Source organism: Camelus bactrianus, chromosome X (genome assembly GCF_048773025.1).
Source record: "Camelus bactrianus isolate YW-2024 breed Bactrian camel chromosome X, ASM4877302v1, whole genome shotgun sequence".
Classification (NCBI taxonomy): domain Eukaryota; kingdom Metazoa; phylum Chordata; class Mammalia; order Artiodactyla; family Camelidae; genus Camelus; species Camelus bactrianus.
In genome coordinates, this window is record NC_133575.1 from 117,260,177 (window position 1) to 117,284,068 (window position 23,892).

Here is a 23,892-nt window from a genome sequence, read left to right on the forward strand (position 1 = left end):
CTTCATGCAGGCTAAGCACATGCTCTACCACTGAGCTCCACCCCTGCCGACCAATATGGGCCATTAATGCTTGAACTCCTGATGCTCACACCTTTCCTCCACCAGCCAAACTCACACTGCCTTGACTGCTCGGCTGAGGACAACTCCATCCTTCTGGCCTCGACTCCTCCCTCTGTCCAACTGCCTCTACCAAAGCTATCAGGAAACTCTGTTAGCTCTACCTACTAAAGCTATCCAGACTCCGACACCCACACTTGTCACCAGCCTGCTGGCCCCTCCCTGGTGGGAACCTTCATGCTGTCCCACCTGGATCACCGCAGGGCCTGTCACATGGTGCCCCTGCTTCCTGCCTGGCCCCTACCACTCTCAGAACAGCAATCACAGGAAGTTTGTTAGCATCTAAGTCACTCATATTGTGTCACTTTTCACTCAGAATCATCTAATGCTCCCCATTTAATTCATAGTAAAGGCTGACACACTGCATGGCCTCTGGGACCCACGTGTTCCAGCTCTCATCCCCTGTCTGAACTTCCTTTGTCCTAGTCTCCACTCGCCCACTCTGCTTCAGCCACCCTGGTATCCTTGGTGTTCTTCTCACTCGCCAGGGACGCTCCTGCCCCAGGGCCTTTGCACTTACTCACTGCTCCCTCTCCTGGGATGACTTCTTCAGATCTCTGCATGGCTTCTTCCCTCCTTGGAGTCTTTGCTCTCATGTCCCTTTCTCAGAGAGGCCCACCATGATGCCCTGTGAAGATTGACATCTATTCCCTCCCCCAACCTCCACATCCTGTTTCCTTTTTCCCATTCTCCATCCTACTTAGCACAGCTTATTTATTATGTCTAGTGTTCATGTTGTATTCCACTCACCCCCAACTAGGATGACAGCTGCCAGAGTGCAGGGATCTCTATCCACTCGCTTACTGGGAGCCTAGAACAGCACCTGGCCACAATGGGTGCTTGCTGAGTAGCCGTGGGATGAAAGGCTTTGCTAGAACTCTTCAAAAGGATGACCTCATTCAACCCTTGCAGCAAGGAAATGTTACCAGTGTCTTCCCAAAGAGGAAATGTCACACACTCCAGAGATGGTGACTGACTTGCTCAAGGTCACGAAGGGCAGCCGGGGTAGGACTTTGGGAGGCCCGCAGCTGATAGGGTGAGATCATGGGACTGAGGTGAGTACCTGCAGACTAACCCAAGGAGGAAACACCAGCCAGTTTGGGGAATCAGTCTCTGGAGGAGTGAGGAAAGTCAAGGTGACAGTCAGCTCCCAGGGCTCCAAATAGCGCACACCACCCCCCAAGTCTCTTCGGAGTAGTCGGATTAGAGACAAGTCCAGCATCTCATCTTCCAGCCTTGCCGGGGGGGCCCCAGCTGGTGGCGAAGGTGGGAGACTCAGGGCAGAGTGGAGGGCCTGGCTGGGGGCTCTCCTGGCCTTTGCTCAAGGGTCCCGTTTTCTCGAAGCACACTTGCCTCCTGCTTGGCCTTTTCTCCTGGCCCCTCCCATCTCTCCTGCCTCTCCTCACAGATTTTTGGCCCCACCCCTCGTTCTTCATCTCCCTCTCCAGTGCCCCTCCTCTTTTCTCCACCCTTTGCTGGAGTTCGGAATCCCAAGTGAGCTTCCGCTGGGCCTTGGGGAGACACGTGTGTGCCCAGGTGCTGGGTGACTTTCCAGGGCAGTAATCTGCTTTTGGCTAAAATGGGACTTGATCTTCTGTTAGCCCTAATCATCAATTAGCGCCCCACTCTGCAGAGACGGCGGCGCCAGTCCAGGACTCACTGCCACCGCTGCCTCTTCCCCTCCCCCAGGGTTTGGGGGCAGACCCCCGGCTGAGCTCAATCATTAGTGTGATGCTGGCCAAGGGCAGGCCCAGTGAGCAGTGGGCTGGGCCACTCCAGGGCTCAAGCCAGAGGCTTCCCCCAGATGTTCAGCTGAGACTGCGCTTCACGTTCACAAAGGGCTTCCAAACAGCAAGGGGACCCTGGATGCGAGAAGCAGCCCGGTTGGGAATGGGGTGGGCGGGAGCAGGCAGGATTGGTCGTCTCTCTTTAGGCAGAAGATGAACCTGGCCTGAGAGGGAGTGGTCACCCCATCCAAGGCTAGCCAGCCAGTCCATGGCAGTGCTGGGAAGAGGTGGTCCTGTGTCCAGTGCTCAGAGTGGACCTGGGCAAGCAGAAGATCTCCGAGGCAGCCCACTTCCGCTCTCATGTTCTCTGACACTCTGCCTTTGGCTCTGGTGGGGACAGGCAGATAAAGCTCCCTGGGATCTGGGAAGAGGGAAAGCTTGGACTGGGAAGTCAGAACGGCCTGGGGCTGAGTTCTAGGGATATGACCTTGTTCCATCAAGCTGCATCGTGAGGCCTGGGTTCGTGCTGTGAGCCCCTCAAAACCCCGCGCAATTCTTTCAGGGATATACCCAGAAGCAGAATTTCTGGATCACGTGGTAATTCTATTTTTCAGTCTTTGGATTTGCCACAGTTTTCCACGAAGGCTGCACCATCACGATCTAATTTTACGATATTTTCATCATTCCCAAAGGGACCCCTGTCCCCATTAGCAGTCACTCTCCATTGTCTTTCACCCCAGCCCCCGGCACCCACCAATCTGCTTTCTGTCTAGTCTGGACATTTCGTATAAATGGAATCGGACGGCATTTGGTCTGTTTGTGTCTGCCTCCTTTCACTTAGTACAACATTTTCGAGGTGAATTCCTGTTGTAACACGTTAGAATTTCATTCCTCGTTATGGCTGAATAATGTTCTGTTGCACGGATAGACCACATTTTCTTAATCCATTCACCTGTTGATTCACTTTTTTAAATTGTATATATATATTTTTAATTTTTACAATTTATTTACTTATTTTTGCAGGGGAGAGGTAATTAGGTTTTGTTTGTTTGTTTATTATAAGAGGTGGTACTGGGGATTGAACCCAGGACCTCGTGCATGCTAAGCATAGTGCTCTACCGCTTGAGCTATTCCCTCCCCCTGTTAATTCACTTTTGGACTGTTTGTACCTTTTGACCCCTGGTGAATCATGCTGCTATGAGCCTTCTTGTGTTAAGGACAAACAGGCAAGGCTGCAGAAGTGGGCAGTTAGCAGGTAATTGGTGCCCCTGCCATGCGCTAAGCCAGCAGTGGCCAGACTGCAGTGGGAAAGGGGACAGCGGAGGCAGCCCATCTGGAACACTCTGTTGAGAGGTTTGCTTTTGAGGGCAAGTCTAGAGGGAGGCTGAAGTCAGAGGCAGTCCAAGGAAAGGTCATGAACTCAGGGGAGAGTGGTTTGAGCAGGTGGGGTCCGAACGCCTGTAGGCACTGCAGGTGCTTCAAGAGGGCTGCTGGGAGGGCCCGATGCGCTCCTTGGTGACTGAAGTAGCTGCAGCTCATGGGGAACAAGGTGGAGAGGGGCGGAAAGCAAGATGCATGGTGGAGTCTCCCCCCACTGCGAGGCCTGTCTGTCCCTTCCTAGGGGAGGAGCCACCCCGACACAACCTGCATCCACTGGGCCCCCGGGACGGCCTGAAGTTCCAGGCCTCAGCCCTGCGAAGTCTCCTGGGGAGAACCACCTGGGCAAGGCAGACTGGGGCCTTGGGCTGCTTCCTTACTCACACCGCAACCTGGAAATCCTGGCCCTTGGGTCTGCCTGACCTAGGAGCTGGTGCAGAACGGTGGAAGCGAACAGAAGACATGCAAGCCTGAGCCAGGGCCCAGGGCAGCTCCTGCAGCCACCTTGGCTCCAAGTTTGGTTCCCAGCAAATCCCTCTGAGCCGCCCCTCGTGGGCTCACCTTAGGAACTAGGAGGCCAGGGTGGGGGAGGAGGAGGTCTAAGTCCAAGGCCCAATTAAGAGATCAGAGGGTGAAGGGTTTGGGAGCTTTTAAGGTGAGGAGGCCTGGGATGATCCCGCAGGCTGGTATAAAGTGCTGTGACCCCCTGGCGGCTCCAGGGCTTTCTGGAGCCATGGCCCAGCACTGGGGCCCCCAAAAGCTTGCAGGCGGGCAGCCGCAAGCCAGCTTTGAGGACAGCACCCCGGGGAGCATCTTCACCTACACCAACAGCAACGCCACCAGAGGTGAGCGAGCAGGTGCCATGGAGGCTGGGTCACACTGGCTGGAAGGGCCCTCCTGGGACATGGGCCCCAAGGGGGTGCTGGCGGCCACCCATCCCACCCAAGAGAGCCTGTCTTACTGGCGACCCGCAGAGACGGTCTTCTCTCTTAGCTTTTATGTATGATACCATGAATGAGGGGTTCCTTTCTGAACATACAAGGACACCGAAACTGTGAATATGCATTTGTGAACCACATAGGCTTCCCAGACCCTTTGAGAATTCCCATCCCAGGAAGCTTCATGAGCTCTCTCCTCGCGGCCCCGTGCTGCTAGGGAGACGCGCTCCCAGCATCCACCTGGCCGCACTGCCCTCAGCTTCCTGGGGAAGGAGCCGGGTCTGACTCATCCTTGCAAAGGAGACAAATAGCAGGAATGGGAGGCTGGGGTGACCTGGAGGAGGGTGGATGACTTCAAGAGCCTAAAGATCAGAAGAGACTGTAGTGTCATCTTGTCCAGCTTCACACCCGGAGCCCCAGCCCCTGGCTGCCCATTCTAGGGGGGAGGCTGGCTCGGCTCCCAGGGTTGCTGTTCAGCTGCGGGATGTCCCAGGAGGGAGGGCTTGGGCCCAACAGAAAGCGGAAAACTCCGTAAAGGCCGCCCGAGTTTCTGCCCCGGGAGCGGCCCAGGCCCAAAGCTTTGCAGGCAAGCCCTTCAGAGCGCCAAGGACACTGGTGACCCCCCGTCCCCACCCCAGGTCCCTCCTTCAGACCAAAGACCTTCAGTTCCTTCAAGAATGTCTCACTTGCCGCAACGGGGTTCTTGAACCAAACTGGTTGAGAGCCCTGCAGTCCGCCTGGACTTCCTTGTTCGCACCCTAGAATGCCCTTGATGGAGACGCAACAACGCTCTCCCTGGAGGCCCTTGTGGCTTCACCAATGCCCAAGATTCCTTATTGTATTTTTTTCCCAAAGATTCAAATGTCTACCAAAGACAGGGAAGATTGTAATGAACCCCCCAGGTATCCGTCCGTTGTCTCATTTCATCTGTAACCCCCTCCACAAACCACTCCTCCTGATTTCTAGAAGCAGATGCAAGACATCACATTGGTAAACCTTCAGCAGGTACCTCTTTAAAACACATAACCACAAGACTATTATCACGCCTAAAACCTAGCAGTCCTTGATGTCAGTGATTCTCCTAGTTAGTGTCTAAAAAAACAAAGTCATATTTTGTTTTTCCAGTTTGCTTGAATCAGGGCTCAGATAAGTTCCACACATTCAGATGGATCGATAATGTCTTTTCATCCTCATTGAATTTAGAGGTTCCCCCTCAACCTCTGTGCAATTTTATTTGTTGAAGAAAGTCAGTTGTCCCTGGACTTGCCCACTTCAAACTTTGCTTCCCACACCCCTTCCATCGTGCTCAGCATCGTGTTTCTGTAAACCAGCAGTTAAGATGAAGGTCTGCTGGGAGGTGGGTTGGATATGTCAGGCATTTCAGCAAGACCTCTCCATCAGGAGGGTGTCCCTTTGTCCGCATGTTGGCAGCTGCTGAAACTCAATGCTAGGACCCATGAAACCACTGGGGATTTTGAAATGGTGACATTCTGATTCTTCTTACCCTGTCCTCATGGACAACTTCCATAAAGAGAAACGTGCTGTCACGTACTCTGGGGGCCCCGGGGTACGGTGCGTGTAGGGAAAGCAGAAGACACTCTTGATTCTTTTTATTTCCCCCATTTCAAAATAATGACTTGGCGGGGGGTAGGGTATAGCTCAAGTGTAGAGCACATGCATGAGGCCCTCAGTTCAATCCCCAGCATCTCCATTAAAATTTTTTTTATTAAAATAAATAAATAAATAAACCTAATTACCTCTCCCCCCGCAAAAAAAAAAAAAGAAAAGAAAGAAAGAAAAAGAAAAAGGAAAAAAAGAATAATAATAACTTAGTTCCCCAGTGCAGCCAGCTGGCTTTGACCTCTGTGCCTCCTTTCTCTCCCACTAAGCATCCTATTCTCAAGGGCTTTGGCTAGAATTACAATTAGAGTATCATTTAATTACTCATTTGCTTTATTTCAGACACACTCATAGGGGTCTCAGAATAATGACAGCAACGCTATCGCCAACAGCATGATTACCAGAAACTTAACGTTTGGACAGGACTTCTTATCCTTAGAGGATATGCCACGAGTAGTCAGAAGGGTCTTTTCCAGTCCCATAGAATAGCCCCTCTCTATGTGACTAAACCTTCAAGTGGATATGCATTTAGGTCCATTTGTTTTATTTTTGATTTTTAAAATGTAGCCTTTTTATAATTACAGAATAAAATATTTGCAAGGCTCCACATTAAAATCTAGAAAATAAGGTATACTAGAAAAAAATTTGCTTCTGTGCCAGCCCCCATCCCCGATTCCCTTCCTGTCTATATTTCTTAGAAGACCTTCACCTGGGAGCTGAGTGAGGGAGACACAGTGTTGGGGCATCATGGGTGCTGTGGGGTCCAGTTGTGCTGAGGGCAAGATATAAACCACCCTCATAGCCACGGGAGCCAAGAAATCCCCATCTCTCTTAAATTAGTTTCAGTTGGGATTTAGTGATACACAGGTCAAGCATCCTGGTTAATTCGGGGACTCTGCGTGGTTGCCCTCCTAGGTGCTGGGAGACCTTGTTATGTGGCTGCAGGCACTGTGGGTTGTAACCCCTTCGAGTATTCTGCCAGAATGATGGTGGTGATAAAGGCCCTTCCCGCCCGGAGAGGTGTCTATGACATAATAAATGGGAGTTGCCCGCCTTTCTCTTCTGTGTCCATTTGCTGGGACTGCTGTGATGAAGCACCACACACTGGGTGGCTTTAGGGACAGAAATTTGTCATTGCCCAGTTCTGGAGCCCAGAAGTCTGAGATCCAGAGTCGGCAGGTTGGCTCCATTGTGGCTCTGAGGTTCCCGGCAACCTGCGGCCACGTGGCCGTCTTCTCCCGGCATGTGTTTTGTCTGTGTCCCAGTTTTACCTTTCTAGAAGGACACCAGTCGTGTCCACCCTAATGACTTCATGGTAACTCAATCACCTCTGGACAAATCCTTTCTCCAAATAAAACCACATTCTGAGGTCCCGGGGCTGAGGACCCCCACATATCTTTTTGTGGGGTGCAGAATTTAGCCCATAGCAAGCTCATTCATTCATTTGTTCTCTGAGTGCTGATTGTGAGCCGGACCTGCCGTGTAAGATGTGTGAGACACGGTCTGGTGAGGAAGGAGGAACATGCGCACCGACAACTCCCAAGGGTCACCTCAGCTAGGGAATCTGGAAAGGTTTCTGGAAGGCCAGGGCATCTGAGCCTGGCTTTACGGTGTGAAAGGGAAGAGGACCTGGGTGCGGAGGGAACGTGAGCAAAGGTCTGACAGCAGAAGGACTTGGAGCATGCACGGGAGGCAGTGCAGGGTACACAGGGGGCTCGGGAGGAGGTTGGCCCAGCACATTGGGGAGGAGGGGCGGGAATGTGAAGGGGTGGGGAGGGGCAGGACGGTGTAGCTCCTTGCCTCACTCCGGACCTCCTGCCTACAGGGCCCTTTGAAGGCCCCAACTATCACATCGCCCCTAGATGGGTGTATCACCTCACCAGCGCCTGGATGGTTTTTGTGGTCATTGCCTCCATCTTCACTAATGGGCTCGTGCTGGCGGCCACCATGAGGTTCAAGAAGCTGCGCCACCCTCTGAACTGGATCCTGGTGAACCTGGCAATCGCTGACCTGGTGGAGACCATCATTGCCAGCACCATCAGTGTTGTCAACCAGATGTACGGCTACTTTGTGCTGGGGCACCCTTTGTGCGTTGTGGAAGGCTACACTGTCTCCTTGTGTGGTAAGCCGGCTGGGGGCCCAGGTCAGGGGAGACCCAGGCTGCTGTGTGTAAAGGAAATACTCACCTGGCTAAGTCCCCAGGTATGCCGGCGGTGCACATGAGAGGCACACGTTTGAAGGGAGACAGATGGGCAGGGGAAGCGGGGCTGGGGTCACCAAAGAGACAAGGGCTTGTGGTCCAACACACCCCGAGCGCCTACTCTGAGGTAGGCTGTGCCTGGGGACATCCAGTTTCAGGCCATGCAGCTGGCATGGGAGGGGACAGACAGATCCGGATGGGTGGGAGGGGAGGGCTTTGCGACTCCCACCCAAATCTGGGGCACAGGCTCTTTCAGCCCACTGATGTCAGCTTTTCCCAGGGGAAGAAGCAATTCCCATTAGGACTTCTGGGACACTGAGACCAGATCCCACATCCCATTCCCCATCCCTGTCACTAATATCTTTGTTCAGATCAACATTGGCCGAGAAGCACCTGGGCTCCAGGCTCTGTGCTGTCAGGCATAGAGGGTGCTGCACACACAGTCCAAACCTTGAGTGCTCCCGGGTCCTGGCAGGAGGGGCTTCTATCCCAGACAGTGACCACATGATGCCATCAGTCCTCTCAGAGGACCTTGTCCCTGAGGAGGTGATGAAGGGGTTGAATGTTGAGTCAGCCCAGGAGAGCTGGGCACAGACAGCTGTGTTGGTTGGGTGGGCAGAGGCCAAGTGAGCAGCGTGCTACTGCCGAGCAGGCCTCAAGACCATAGGCAGGCCTTGGAGTGGGGAGGAGACCGGAGGGGGAGACCCAGGACGTGGCTGGAAGATGGAAGGGAGGCAGACTGACGGAGCAGGGGCCATGCCAGGCTAAAGCAGGAGCTAGGTCTGTGGCACTTCTGGGCTCCAGGCCGGGCGGCGGGAGCTGGGGGTTGCCATGAGGCCAGGTTTCCTTCTCTGGGGCCCACAAAAAGGAGGACAGACAGGCCTGACAAGGCCAAAGTCGCCTCAGGAGCCCTTGTACAACACCCTCAAGAGAGAATGGAGGGCCGTGGGGCTGCAGCTCGGTGTCAACCCAAGAAGGCAGGGAGTCCAAGTGCCACAGCGCTCAGCACATGCAGCCTGTCTCTAGGCCCCAAGCCACCAAACCAGAGAAGGCTTGCAGCTGCTCTCCCATTTGGAAAGTTTCCCAGGGCCACCTGGTGACAATGCCTGGGTCCTCAGCTCCCACCTAACTTGGGTTTGTCTCATTGCTGCCTAAACTGATCTCCAATTCAGATTCCAAGATGATGAGTTTGAGAAAGACATTGGGATTAGAGGAACACAGGGAGTGGGGAGCCTGGTCGAGGATCTGAATTACTAGTGGTGTGAGCGCCACTAAGTCACTTTACCAGAGAAGGTTGGGCAGAGTAAGTCCATCCCGAGTTCAAGTGCTCCATGTGCCTTGGTAGCTGGTGCATGGCCCTCCCGGAGTAGCTCCTGCGTATCACTCACATCTGGCTTGCCTTTATATCTGCTCGAGGTCTGCTCTTGGGTCGCCAGTTTTGATGCCATCGACACCGGGCTGAGGATGTCCGTGGCACCGAAACTGGTGACCTGAGGAAACCCGTGGACCCCTTCTCAGAAGAATATTTGCAAATGTGCACAATGAGACCCACAGGGTTGCAGAAGCAGCAATGACGCTGAGACATAGGTGTCAAAGAACTAGGTGTTACTTACCAACATACTTGCTCCGTGGAAATATTAGTATTGAAAGCATTTTTTAGAAGTCTTAGTGACACCATTCTTTATATTAAAGTATCAAATAACTGTATCTGGCCTGACAACCCCTGAAACGCCAAGGTGGTCATGAATACAGGGATATTGGGCAATGTTGGCCCCCTCTGTAGAGTAACCAGGTCCCGGGTACTGCCGACGCTACCACACTGGTGATGGCACTAAAGGAGGCCAAGTGTCTGTTAGAGGGTGGTGGGACCAAGACATCATTTTACCCACCCTCATTCCCAAAGCTCTGGATTCTCCACCCAGACCTCTGGATGATGGGCAGTAGTGAGAGGTCTGGGGCCTAAAGGAGTACGTGCATGCTTGGCAGAGGGTACAGGCTACTGGCTCTTGGCTGGAACAGCAGCACCTCAGTGTGGCCTCAGGCGTGTATCTGTCCATCAGGAGTTGCATTGGTGGCATCACAAGAAAGGCTGGTGGTCGAATAAAAGACATATGGGAAGCAAGGTGGGCAAAGTGGCCGAATAAGAGTGGGCAAGGAGAGGCGGGCTGCAGACCCAATGCAGAGGAACAGGGAAAGCAGGCGTGAGAGAAAGAAACTGACGAAGAGACCCACTGCTCCCTGGACCTGAAAATACCTTTTGGAGACAGGTTTTGCAGGTAGGTAGGGGCATATCCTGTGATCTTGACAAGTGTCTGCTCTCCACTGCAGGGATCACCGGTCTCTGGTCCTTGGCCATCATTTCCTGGGAGAGATGGATGGTGGTCTGTAAGCCCTTTGGCAATGTGAGATTTGATGCCAAGCTGGCCGTCGCAGGCATCACCTTCTCCTGGATCTGGGCTGCTGTGTGGACAGCTCCGCCCATCTTTGGTTGGAGCAGGTAAGGGTACCAGGGTGCCAGGAAGGCGAGCCACTTAGAACAGAGCAGGGCAGCCCAAACTCGTGATTCTCTTGGTGACCTTGGGGCAAACCACTTCCTGTCTCTGGGGTTTTGAGGCCCCACGAGTAAAGTGAGGATGGAAAGGACTCTCCCTGAGAACCCTTCGAGCGTACAGTGTCTATGGAAGTATGAATCTGCCTGGCTGAAACATGGAAATGGGCCCTGTGGTCTCTATGCACCCGGAAAGGTCTGTTTATCCGAAACAGGAGCAGCTCATGGGAACACATGGAGAAACGCCACCAGCTAAGGCCATGGGCACATTTGGACTCCAAGGTTCTCTTGTCCACTGTGCCACAGGCCTCTTTCTTTTTTAAAAAAATTTATTTTTCATTGAAGTACAGTCAATTACAATGTGTCAGTTTCTGGTGTACAACACAATGTCCCAGTCATGCATATACATACATATTTTTTTCATTAAAGGCTATTATAAGATATTGAACATAGTTCCCTGTGTCCAGGCCTCTTTCTTGAACCTTCTGAGAGGCTCCCCTTTCGAGGCTCCTTGGGTTGTAGGTATACCAGTGTCCTAACCAGGTGGATTCTCTGGGAGAAGAACCGAATTTTCAAGGAAGCAACTGACGTGTCTGAGGTGGAGGGATGGCACGAGGATGCTGCACTTCTCTCATGACTAAGTTCTTGTGGGGTCTGGGGCGGGGGGAATGCTCTTTCTTTGGGAAGCTTCCATCATTCTGGGAAACCAGTCTCAGGAAAGCTTGTCTCTGTCACCCTCCTCACCCCACCACACCCACGGTGGCCGCAATGATTAAACACGTGTGTTATCTCATTTAATTCTTGGACCCTTCTGTAAGCAAGTGTCTTTCTTACAGTGGCTGCCTAGCTGACCCCAGAAAAAATGATTCAGGTATTCACAGGTGTTCTTAAGAGGGCGCCTCCCCTCCCTTTGTAAAAAAGGGGATGTGGTTGGGGTGATGAGAATGTTCTGGAACCAGATAGTGGTGATGGCTGCACAAGACTGTGAATATACCAAACCTCATAATGATGTTATATGTATTTACTACAATAAAAAAGAGGGCAACAGGAGACCTAAAAGTGCACACAGATTTACTGAGACCCTCCTGAAGGCCTTCCTTTGGAGGTGATGGAAGAGGCAGCAGTTGCACAGATTGTGAACATACTGAATGCCCTGAATTGTTCATTTCAAAAATGGAGAATTCAGGGAATGTGAATTTTACCTTGCTAAAAACATCCAACAACCCAACCCAAGTCAGCAGTGCATGGGGGTTGGGGAGGGTCCCGGGTTGCCCCATGCACTTCAGGACAGGCTGCTGGCCCTTCTCTTCAGGTACTGGCCCCACGGCCTGAAAACTTCCTGCGGCCCAGACGTGTTCAGCGGCAGCTCTTACCCCGGGGTACAGTCTTACATGATCATCCTCATGATCACGTGCTGCTTCATCCCGCTCAGCGTCATCGTGCTCTGCTACCTTCAAGTGTGGCTGGCCATCCGAGCGGTAAGCCCCCAGCCTGTGGCCTCCACCCCTGCTGGTAGGATCATGAAGGCCAGGGACATCTCGGCTGGGACAGAGGGTCACTTGGTCTGCTCTCCTGCCCTCAAACCAGACATGAATCTAGCAATTCCTTCGGGGCTGTGGTTGTCCCCTGCCCTTGCTGCTACAGGATGGGAAGGGACTGCCTCCTCTTCACGGAGGGGACCAAAAAGGCAACACAGCTGCACTTCCTCCTGACCCAGGACAGTTCTCCCTAGGGGTGGAAAGCCAGCCTCTTCCATGGGGTGGAGTGCCGCTGGGCAGATCTAAAAGCAAGACCTGAAAGTCTATGGGTGTTTCTAAAAGGCTGCCACTGGCGTGCCCTCACCACTCCACGGGGCTGTCTGCCCCACACTCCACCCTCCTCCCTGGGAAGCTGATCCCCTCGACAGCCACACCCCTCCCCTGGTGCAGGAAATCAGCACAGGGCAGGAGAGGAGATCAGGGTCTGGGGTGCTGCGGGCTCTGTGCTCCCTTCGTGGTACCCTGAACGCCATCCGTAAGTTGTCCCTTTGTCAATCAACTTGCCTACAATTAGCTTGATCTGGATGTGCCATCTGTCCCTGCTGGGATCCTGCATGACACAGGGAGTAGAAGGCCCTCTGGGGTGGCGCCTTTCCTGTCTGAAGCTGCTTGTGCCCACAATCAGATCAGCATGTGCTTATATGCTCTTTCTAGAATGGAGGCCATGGGCTTGAGATAAGCTCCCTTCACCTCACTGCCTTCAGCCTGTGGGTAGTCAGGGATCAGAACCAACTGAGCCGACTCCCACAGGTCTCCCTACATGGCTTGGGCCATGTTAGCTCTGGGCTGAGGAGCCCCGCCTCCAGAACATGCCCCTAGGCTGTCACCCCTCGTCCCCATCTGGCTGCTGGCCATCAGTCCCTGCCCACAGCAGGAAGTGGCCCTGCTCTGCATCTTGTCCCGCCTGGCCCGCAGACCTGAGCATGGGAGGGGACGCTGGTAAGGAATCAGGTGAGGCCAAGAACACCCTCCTTAGCTCCCCCACCAATTCTTAACAAGAACCGAGCTAAGCAAGTGCTTGGAAGGTGCCAGCTTAGGGCTGTCGTGGCCAGCCCCCCACCCCGGCATTTTACCTCAGAGCCTGTAATAGCTCCCACAGGGCCGGCCCTGGCCAGGTGCACTCCCGCAGGTGGGAGCTGCCGGTGTGCTGGCCAGTGTGCTGTAGCAGGCGCATCCGTCTCCTTCCCTCTACTACTCTCCATCCCTGAGCTGACCACCTCTAGCTGCCTCCCCGACTAGCTAACTAGCTACCGGAGCAGCAGCAACACAGAATTCCCCCAGGGGTTCTCTACAGAGCCCTGAGGGATTCTCCCCCTCGCTGTCCCGGGCATAACTCTCTGTCTCCCCCAGGTGGCAAAGCAGCAGAAAGAATCCGAGTCCACCCAGAAAGCGGAGAAGGAGGTGACCCGGATGGTGATGGTGATGATCTTCGCGTTCTGTCTCTGCTGGGGGCCATACACCTTCTTTGCATGCTTCGCCGCTGCCCACCCTGGCTACGCCTTCCACCCTCTGGTGGCCGCCCTGCCAGCCTACTTTGCCAAAAGTGCCACTATCTACAACCCAATTATCTACGTCTTCATGAACCGACAGGTAAGTCATGCCGCCGGCAGAGCAAACCAGAAGTAGACCCTGGAAGAGCCCGGTGATGGCTCCCACCAGGAATCGTGTCTGGGGGAAGTCTGACAATGACCACCAGGACAATAACCCGGGAAGACCCGGCCTGTGACCCAGCCGCCTTTTATGGTCTGGGCCCAAGGGTGGGCACTTCCTGCAGCGCACCGTGTGTGCGGCAGGCCCTTCCCCTCTGTTGGCCTCAGGGCGAGCCTGAAGCATAAACACCCTAGGACTGCCAGAACACACCTACACCTACCCTAGGTGCACCCTTCTTGATTTCATAGACAAGACTCATCTCTCAGCCTTAATCTTTCCATATTCAAAGCCTAACTCTGATAAGGACACGAAGAGGCCCTTCTAGGCTGTGCCGGTCTTGGGCTTTCGTGATTTTATGGGTTAGTTCAGGGAAACACGCTGTGGTCTTGTCAGGCGGCAGCCACTGGGGGCTGGCACATCCGGCCTCAGCAGCCACCTGCCCATGACTCCTAGACCATACTCTGCCTTGAATTCCTTATGTCCACTTCGTTAAGGTACAGCTGTGGTGTGACCTGATGGTGATCAGAAAGGTCTGTGGGTCAGAACCACCCCCCTGCAGGGGCCTCCCATTTCACCAGGCTGATGTGTGAGTGTTGAGTAGGACCAGCAGCACGTTGGACTCCCCGGGGACCCACTGTTGGCACCTCAGTACCCAGAGCGTAGTTCCACCCTCAACCCACTTCTTGTCTTCCACATGGTCCCTTTCCAGGTCTGGCTGCTGTTTGTGGAGTCCTAGGCCATCTTGCCAAGTCCTGTCTTTACCGGAGCCTTTCCTTGCTCCCCTTCTAGAACTCGCCCTCCTCTACAGCTGTCTGCACTTCCAGACCCTCCAGCCTTTCGAACTTTGCTTTCACTCTTTCTGCATTGCTATCCCTTCCTGTGGCATTCAGAGAGAATTTTCTGGAATGGAGCTCCACAAGGACACAGCTGAGTCAATTCTGCTGTTCAAGCCACTTCTTACATAACTCATTCCAACAATTATGTTTTTTATTTTTAAGAGTTTCAATTTTGGAGAGAGCTGGAGACAGTCAAGAATAGGCCTGGAATAGATAGGAAACGCCTCTGGTCTGCATTCTCACAGCATTTTTGTTAACTCAGGGATGATATGAGATATCATTTGAGACATGAATACAACCCACATCTCTTTAGGGGCCAAGCAGCAAAAAGCAGGGCCTTCCTAATGCCAGAAATTCTCTTGGCTAAAGAGATGAGGTGGGCTGTCGCCTACCTAGTCCTCACCTAGTTCTCACCCGGCCCCAAGACTGGGAGAACAGAAACAACATACAATCACTTTCCTTCCCACTGAAATGCCTCCAAATCTCTCCCAGATGTTGCAGGGATGGGTCACTACACCCAGGCCGCTTCGCCCGCAACACCCTTCTGTCACTGAGTTTTGTGGGGCTGCTGTAACAAAGCACCACACGCTACAGGGATTCAACGAACAGAAATCTAGTCTCTCTCAGTTCCGGTGGTGAGCAGTCAGAGATCCAGGTGTGGGCAGGCTGGGCTCCTTCTGACGGCTCCGAGGGAGAATCTATCCTGGCATATCCCCTAGGTCCTGATGGGTACCTGTCACCTGTGGGGTCCTCTGCCTTCACGTGCACATGGCCTTCTTCCCTCTGGGTCTGTGTCCAAATTCCCTTCTGTTTATGCGGACACCAGCCGTTGGATTAGGGCGTGCCCACTTCAGCATGACCTCATGGTAATACACATCTGAACCACATCTGCAAAGATTGTTTGCAACTAGTGTCACATTCAGAGGATCCACGGGTGAGGACTTGAACATATCTTTGGGGGAAAACAATCTGACCCAAAATAGTCACCATCAACTACTAGATCCGATGGCTCAGATAACCGAATAGTCAGGAATGGACCATCCCTGTGGGCAAGGAGTGCCTGGAACCTCCCCCTCGCTTCCCTGGAGACTCTAGATGGTAGAAAAGCAGGTGTACCCCATCCTCAGAGTGCCCCACACCCGACTGAGAGCCTAGCACACTGGCCCTGCTCGCCCTGCTGAATGACACTTTCTGTCCTGTCAGTTTCGAAACTGCATCTTGCAACTTTTTGGAAAGAAGGTGGATGATAGCTCTGAACTCTCCAGTGTTTCCAAAACAGAAGCCTCATCTGTCTCTTCGGTGTCACCTGCGTGAGTCTCTCCCAGCCCCAACAAGAAAAACGTCTGCCTCCTCCCAGAAAACTGTCACCCCTCTCCCACTCTCTGGGGTTTTGGTCACACCGCCCCCACCCCGTGTCTTCTCCATCCCTGTGAAATAAATGTAGTTTCTCTTTGCCAAAAATGACCAAGTCACAGAGGCTGCCACTGCAGTTTTGGGGCATCTGAGCCTCTGAGTGTTGGGTCACTGGGTCACGAGAGGGCGAGTGGGGACAGAGGAGAGAGCAGCACTGCACTTCAGAGACATTCATCTTTTCCAAGCCTTGTATCTGCAGATGGGATGGAAGGATGGTGAGGAAAGGAAGTGAGAGGCAGAAGGGCGTCCATGTACCTCCCCAGGGCTGGTGGTGATGGGGGAGAAAGGGAGGGCTGAGAAGTGGCTGTCTAGGGAGGGCTGACTGGCTGCCCCCAACTCCCAGGGGACAGGAAGATCTGGCAAACCTAGGCCCTTTAAGGCCCATGTGACAGAGGCTTGGAGTCCTTGGCCGACTGTCTCCATCTGGCCGGGACCCAGGCCTGCCAGTCTGTGGTGGGGAAGGCGTGCCGCTTCTGCCAAGCCAAGGCTCCCAGCCCGATCAGCACAAGCGTGGTACAGGTACGCAAGTGTGAGTTCACCAGCGGCAAGGGGCAGGCACACACGGTGGAGACCAAGACCAAGAGGAGGGCGGCCAGGGTGAGGATCAGGCTGGCGAAACGGAACATTAAGTCCTGGGGACGGCACCTGAGCTTCTCTGTCATCGCCACTTGGGTCACTTGCTGTACACTTTCGAGCTTGGATATACGGTTCTTGAAAGTCTCCATGACCTCCTGTAGGTGACAGAAACACACCCTCTCACCAGAGGCCAGAGTTCCTAAGGGCTGCACGGCCAGGGTCAGAGAGAAGAACGCAGAGCACAGGCACGCCGAGGGCCGTCCTGGGCGGGTCTGTGCTGCCCAGGAGCAGCACAGGTCTGGCCAGCCTACTGGGCCTGACTCCGACAGCCCGAGAGCCCGGCATGAGGGAGTGGGGTGGAGAGCGTGGGGAGAGCGCGAAGCTGCCTGTCACAGGGGCGGGGACTCGCTAACCCAGGGCAAAAGCAGGGCCGCCAGCCAGCAGCAGGGGGTCCCGACGCCCCTCAGGTGTGAGGGCTGCAGGGCCCACCTCTCCAGACCTGGTAGGCTGCCTCCGGGAAAGGGCAGCATGAACACGAAGACTGGACGACAGGGCCCAGCTCCCAGGTTTGGGAGGTTACAGAACAGACTCACTCATCTGTGGCTTCCCTCGTTACCTACTCTCACTAGGCATTTCTCCAACAGTCCCTCATGAGGTGCTCACCCAGATCTCCTTGGCTCTCTCATAGGACAGATATGCCATTTTCTCCTCAGTGCAGGCCAGATTCTGTTTGAGGCAGTAAATCTCATCCAGGTGCCCCTGCAGGTGGACATTCACCTGTCCTTCCATCAGTGCTTGTCTTGGGAGCAAAAGAGAAAGGAATATTCGCTGAGGTTAAAAAGAATATGAAAACAAACAAAAAAATACTCGCTGAGAACCCTGCCCAAAGCTTGTGCCGCTGGTGAGAAGCCCCACGTCAAGACGAGACTTGCGTCCAGAATCCGCCTTCCTCCTTCTCTCTCCCCAAACTCGGCCTCCTCCTCCAGGTCCGTTTCCAAAGACCCCACATGCACATCAGCCATACACATACTGACATTCATTCACTTTTATATATAGCTACTCTTCTGTAACAGCCGTACAAAAATAGCAATAAACTAGAAGGGATAGAAATCAAACTGTAAACTGTGTGCCCACGGTATTCAATTCTGCATGTACCCTCACACCCCTGCTCAGCACGCAGCAGTCACCCCACAGACGCCTGTGGGTTATAGGGATGGAGCAGTTACAAGAGAGCACATGCTGCACGAGTCCACTGATGGGAAATGTCCATAAAGACAGAAACAGACTTGTGGTTGTTGGGGGCTGGGGAAGGCAGGAGGTGGGGAGTGACTGCTACTGCTGGTGGCGCTTCTTTCTGGAGTCAGGACAGTGCTCTGGAGTGAGAGTGCTGATGGCTGCACAACTCTGTGAAAATATTAAAAAACCACTGAACTGTACACTTTAAATGAGCAAATTGTATGGGATATGAATTATATGTCAATAAAGCTGTTACTAAAACAAAAACCAAGCTCAGACTGTCACAATGGCTATACAACTCAGTAAATTTACTGAAGATCATTGAAACGTACAGTTAAACTGGTACACTTTATGGCATGTAAATTATATCTCAGTGGAGCTGTTAAAAAACACAAATAAAACATCACTACCTTTGTTTATGGCCACATACGTAAGTAGCAAAAGTTTAAAAGCACGTCTGGGAAAGCTAAGTGTCTAACAAGGTGCACGAGATGGGCAGAAGGAGGAGGGGGAGGGGAGTGTTTCAAGTGAATCATCTTTTCAAGTTTTATTTCTTAAAAAACATAAAATTGGAGGCAAATATGTTCAGATTTGAGAAAGCTGGGGGCAGGCATACAATGTTGATCATATTATTCTGTTTTCCCTGGGCTTGGAATATTTCATGATTTTAAAAACCTCTGAGGTTCCTCATTTGGGTACCAGGTGGCTTCTAGCACTGTCATTTAGGGAAGGCCAGAGGAAGGCTTGACCCAAACCAGGGTGGTAACACAAGGAAGATACTGCAGACACAGAACAGCCTGGGGCCGAAGGCCTGTGGAGAACAGGGAATGTGAGGAGAGGAGGTCAGCTACGTCCAAGTGAATCTCCATGAACGTATTCTTCATGAACGTGAAGTCAACGAGTAGATTCTTCATGAATGTATTCATAAGAATGTATGAATAGGTTATTGAATAAGAAGATGTTAACTTAGAAGGATATTCTCCCAGGCTTCCCTTGTCTCTGGCTTGTGACTCAGCTGACTCTCCTCTCCCGTCCATCCCTTGGTCAAGGACTCCTGTCTGTCTGGCACCTACAGCCACAGAGGCAAATGCACCACTGTGGAAAGTGCTCTTACAAAGACAAAAGGATGCCCAGTCAACCAACATGCCCCACCCCCAATCTTCCAACGCTGTTAAGGCCACCCTTTCCCACATAAATGGTCTTAAATACTATTGTTGCAGAAGAGTACATTCTTGTCCACATCTGAGAACTGACTTTGACAGATGGAGCTTGAACCTAAAGGACTGAAACTCAGAGAAACAGACATAGGAGGGATGGAGCAGCCCTTCAGGGTCGGATGGGGTAACAGGGCAGGGCCAGAGGCGTGCCTCCTGAGCAAACATGCAATCGCATGCGTTCTTAGAGGAGGGAGGAAAAGGCCACATGATGACAGAGTAGAGTGAGATGTGAAGATGGTGGCCTTGAAGATTGGGGTGAAGAGGCCACAAGCTAAGGAATGCGGTAGCCACAAGAAGCTGGAAGAGGCCAGGAACAGATTCTCCCCTAGAGTCTCGGGGCTGGGGGCAGCCTGTTCTTATGCTGACTTCTGACCTCCAGAACCATGATGGAATCAATTTCTGTCATTTACAGCCACCAAGTTTGGGATTACCTTTTTTTTTTTGGTGGGGTGAGGTAATTAGGCTTATTTATTTATTCTTGGAGGAGGTCATGGGGATTGAACCCAGGACCTCATGCGTGGTAAGCACTCTACCCCTTGAGCTGTACCCTCCCCCCTCGGATAACTTATGACGGCCAAGAGGAACTCCTCCAGGGGGCTACTGGCATCTAGTGGGTAGAGACCAGGGACACTGCTAAACATCCCACAGTGGTCAGGACAACCCCCTACAACAGAGAACCATCTGGTCAGAAAAGTCAACAGTGTTGAGGTGGGGAAAACCTGGGCTGTGGTGACACAATTTGGAGTTTAGGGCCCACCGAGTTATGGCTGAATGGAAAAGGCTACAATTTCAAAGACTGACGTACCAAGTGTTGGCAAAAGTGTAAAGCAACTAGAACATAAAATGGTACAACCATGTTGGAAAACAGTTTGGCAGTTTCTTGAAAAGTCGACCATACATCTACCTCATTACTGGCAATTCCACATATGAAAGCATATGTTCACAAAAAGACTTATACCAGAATGTTCCCAGCAGCTCAATTCCTAACAGCCCCAACCAGCAGCAAATGAACGGGGAGATACATTGTGTTCCTCCCATGGAATACTGCTGAGCAAGAAGGAATGAACTGCTCCCATGCACAACTTGGATGAATCTCAAAATAATTACACTGGGTGAAAAGAAGTCGGGACACAAATGACCACATAGCGTATGATTCCATTTACTTGAAATGTCCCAGAATAGACCAAACCAGAGAGACAGACAACAGATCGCTGGTTACCAGGGGCTGACGGAAGGTGAATGGGGAGTGACAGGGTCTCCTTTCAGAGTGATGAAAATATTCTGGAACTAATGGGGTTCGTGTGAATGCACGAAATGCCACTGAACTGTAAGCTTTAAAACGAGTAATTTTATGCTTTGTGAATTTTGTCTCAACTGAAAAATACAAAAGCCCTCTTGAAAGCAAACCGATACACCTGTGAGAAGTGTCACAGAACTTTTCAGTTTGAAACTTCAGTTTGTGATGCACCAGAGATGTGACAATCACAGGGGCCTGGGTAGTGACCACACAGTTGTGGACACTGGGTGACACTTCATCAAGCTGAACATAGACACTTGCGCCTGAGACTCTGTTTCCCCATCTGTAAGGTGGGCATCTGAAAGCTACACGTGATCAAGGCTACGTGCTCCCTGTCATCACTGTTTCTACATTACGTCATCTTCAGCCCGTTCTCCATTTCTCCCAGTAAATCTGAGTCCCACGGACCCGTTTTGTTTTGATTTTTTTTGCTTCTAATGTATATTAATTAGGGTAGGTTGAGTGCTGGAGTCAACAACCAGAAAATCTCGGTGTCTGAACACAATGAAAGTCCACACCCACCAGTCTGATGGAGGTGGTGGTGGTGTGTGAGGAGCTGCTGGCTTAGAAGTGCAAGCTGGTGGAAGTCACACAGAGTGTGGCAGGGAGGCAGGTCGCGCTGCTCCCCCGCACGCCTGGCAGATTCTGATCTGCTGCAGGTTAAGTGCTTACCAGAGCCCAGCAGTCCCCCCCGGCCTGGGCACTATGGAAACACAGTGGGTCTGCATACTGTCAGCGAGCTCCGGTTTGCCCTATGTAAACCTAACCTTGGAAATGTTATTTTGAACAAGGGGTCTTTAAGAGTCCTGAGATTTTGGATTTGGTTGCTGCCCTGTCCTACAAAACTCACCTCCTGAGTTCTGAATTCTGATTGGTTATCTTACTTGACAGTGGGCTGTCCCTGAATACTCCTTGACTGCCCTTTAGGGATTTGCCAAGCAGTGTAAATGCAGGTTGGATTCCCTGTGCAAACAGAAGATGGGATTCCCATGCTTCTTCCCCACAAACATGGAGGTGCTAAAGGGACTGCGGAGTCATTCATGAAAATGCTGACGACCTGGGCTCAACTAAGCGACCCCCACGCAGCAGGGAGAAAGCATTCCTCAGAAGGCAGTCAGGTTCAGAGCAAGGAAGCTGCACGGAGGGGCCCTGTGCCCCGACTTAGCTCTGAGCCCGGGGAAAGGGATCAGGGCTGGCGAGGCGGGTCCAGTCCTGATGCCCCCTTCAGCAGACAGGGACCAGCAGGGCCCCTCCCTGACTGAGGATGGCCACCTGCCTCATTTGCCAGTAGAGGGCCAGGCGGGCAGGCAACAATGGTCAGGGGACTAGCCCTCTCCCCTTGGGGCTCATTCCTGGAGCGGAACACTGACCGCCCCGCTCCAGGCCAAGGTGGCAGGCAGGAGGGGCTCCACCTCACCTGTGTTTCTCCTCCTGAAGGGATTCCAGTGACACCTGCAGGTCCGTCAGGTACCTCTCCTTTAGGCTCTGACAGGACACCTGGAGGCTGAGGTGGAACTTCTTGATTTCTTGCAGTTCTTCCTTCATCCTCTGCCACGGCAGGGCTTGCTGCTGGGCCACACGCTTGGTCTTGAAGGGCCTCCCCGGCTGCAAGGCTGGGCAGTGACTCTCCAGAGGGAAGTGTCCGATGACATGAGACAGGCTAGTGGACGGGCAATCCGCCCCAACTGGCTCGGGGGACTCTGAACCCAGGGCCCTCTCACTGGGCTGCTCGCAGTCATCAAGGCTGCTGTCTGCCCTCAGCACTAAGCCCTTGGGCCTGCAGCCCTCCTCCAGCTCCTGCAGCTGCTGGTGACACTGGCAGAGCCTTCGCTCGATCTGGGCGATGGTGGCAGAGGTGCGCTGGTTCACCTTCTCGAAGGCCTGCCGGATGTGGGGGGCCTGGTGCCGGTCGGCTTTGGACACCAGCTCGAGGTAGCCCACGGTGTTCTCATCCCGGCTGGCCCTCTCCACCCTCAGCTGCTCTGAGAGGTAGAGGATGCGGTGCTTGATGCTGGCCTCTAAGTTCCGGGCCAGCTCCCCATCTGAGAGGCTGCAGTGGCCACTGGGGCCATCCTCACTGGATGACAGGGATCTGCATGAGGGAACATCAGAGGGGAGGGCTGCAGTTGGGCTCTTGGTGTGTTCTGCCTGCAATGGGAAACAAGAATCACAAAATATGCACTTTTGTGACATACACAGGAGGAGGACTGGACACGTTATTGCTCCACTCTCTAAAAACGCTTACACTTATGCGCTTATACTGACACACGCACAATTTGTGCATTTAAGATGGGCCCAACACAGACTGGCAAAGTCAAGTTCATCTTCTGGGCCCCTCTCCCCTCCTTTTCAAGCACCTGACTCCTTACTCGATGGGCATACCTCACTATGACCACCAAATGGCTAGAGTCCCCACCTCTACACCTGCCCTGTCTGTTCTTGAACTTCTCTTCCAAGAATTATCAACTGTGGGACTCATTTTATAAAGAACTGTTCTTGTAAAGTATGGAATACACTCACTTCCATTAATCCATACTGCTTGCTGTATTGCTACTGCCAGGGAGACAGGCAAGGAGACTTGCATCCCAGCAGGTTCATTCCTTCATCTAATCATTCAGTCAACACACATGTCCTGAATTCCTACCATGTGGTACAGAAGCCAGACACATTCCTTGCTCTCATAGAGCTGATGGTCCAGCGTGGAAAGTTCTATGTAACACCAACAAATGAGGCTCTCGCGTGGGGATGGATAATAGGAAGAGCATCACCTTTGATTTTTGTTTTTGTTGGTGTATATATATATATACATAGTCAGTTTTCAATGGTCTGTCCATTTCTGGTGTACAGCACAATGCTTCAGTCATACATGAACATACATATATTCATTTTCATATTTTTTTCACCAAAAGTTACAAGATACTGAATATAGTTCCCCATGCTACACAGTATGAACTGCTTGTTTGCCTATTTTATATATATTAGTATCTGCAAATCTTGAACTCCCAATTTATCCCTTCCCACCCCCTTCCCCCTGATAACCATAAGTTTGTTTTCTATGTCGTGTGTTTCTGTTTTGTAAATAAGTTCGTTTGTCTTTTTCTTTAGATTCCACATATAAGTGATATCATATGGTATTCTTCTCTCTCTTTCTGGCTTGCTTCACTTGGAATAACATTCTCCAGGCCCATCCATGTTGCTGCAAGTGGCATTATTTTATTATTTTTATGGCTGAGTAGTATTCTATTGTATGAATATACCACAAACTGTTTATCCAGTCATCTGTCGATGGACAGAGCATTGCCTTTGATATAGAGCCAAGTTCAAATCCTGACTCTACCACTCTGGGACCTTGGGCAAGTTAATAAACCATTCAGAGGGTCACTTTTCTCATCTCTAAAATAAAGGTGGCCATAGCAGCATAACTGGAACACAGCAGACCAGGGCAGAGCGGGCAGTGATGAGCTAGAAGATGGAGGAAGGGTCAGAACAGGTGGAGCCTCTGTTCTATTTCTCCTTTTTAACTAAAAGCACCTTCATGACTGTTTTCAATCTGAAAATGCTCTCCTGGTAGCAAGCCAGAAGTGATTACATTGTAATGGATA

General features: G+C 52.2%; 2 protein-coding genes across 2 annotated transcripts; one reads left to right on the forward strand and one right to left on the reverse strand.

Moving 5' to 3' along the window:
• The first annotated feature begins 3,954 nt into the window (after positions 1-3,954).
• Positions 3,955-15,962, forward strand: LOC105076067 (medium-wave-sensitive opsin 1). Its single transcript, XM_010964076.3, has 6 exons — positions 3,955-4,066; positions 7,605-7,901; positions 10,308-10,476; positions 11,840-12,005; positions 13,416-13,655; positions 15,755-15,962. The coding sequence occupies exons 1-6, from the start codon at positions 3,955-3,957 to the stop codon at positions 15,863-15,865; spliced, it is 1,095 nt and encodes a 364-aa protein (XP_010962378.2). The 3' UTR covers positions 15,866-15,962.
• Positions 15,963-16,132: 170 nt separating this feature from the next.
• TEX28 (testis expressed 28) lies at positions 16,133-22,816 on the reverse strand. Its single transcript, XM_010964113.2, has 4 exons — positions 22,811-22,816; positions 21,708-22,438; positions 17,204-17,339; positions 16,133-16,695 (listed from the first exon to the last, which is right to left on the reverse strand). The coding sequence occupies exons 1-4, from the start codon at positions 22,814-22,816 to the stop codon at positions 16,339-16,341; spliced, it is 1,230 nt and encodes a 409-aa protein (XP_010962415.2). The 3' UTR covers positions 16,133-16,338.
• Positions 22,817-23,892: the final 1,076 nt, after the last annotated feature.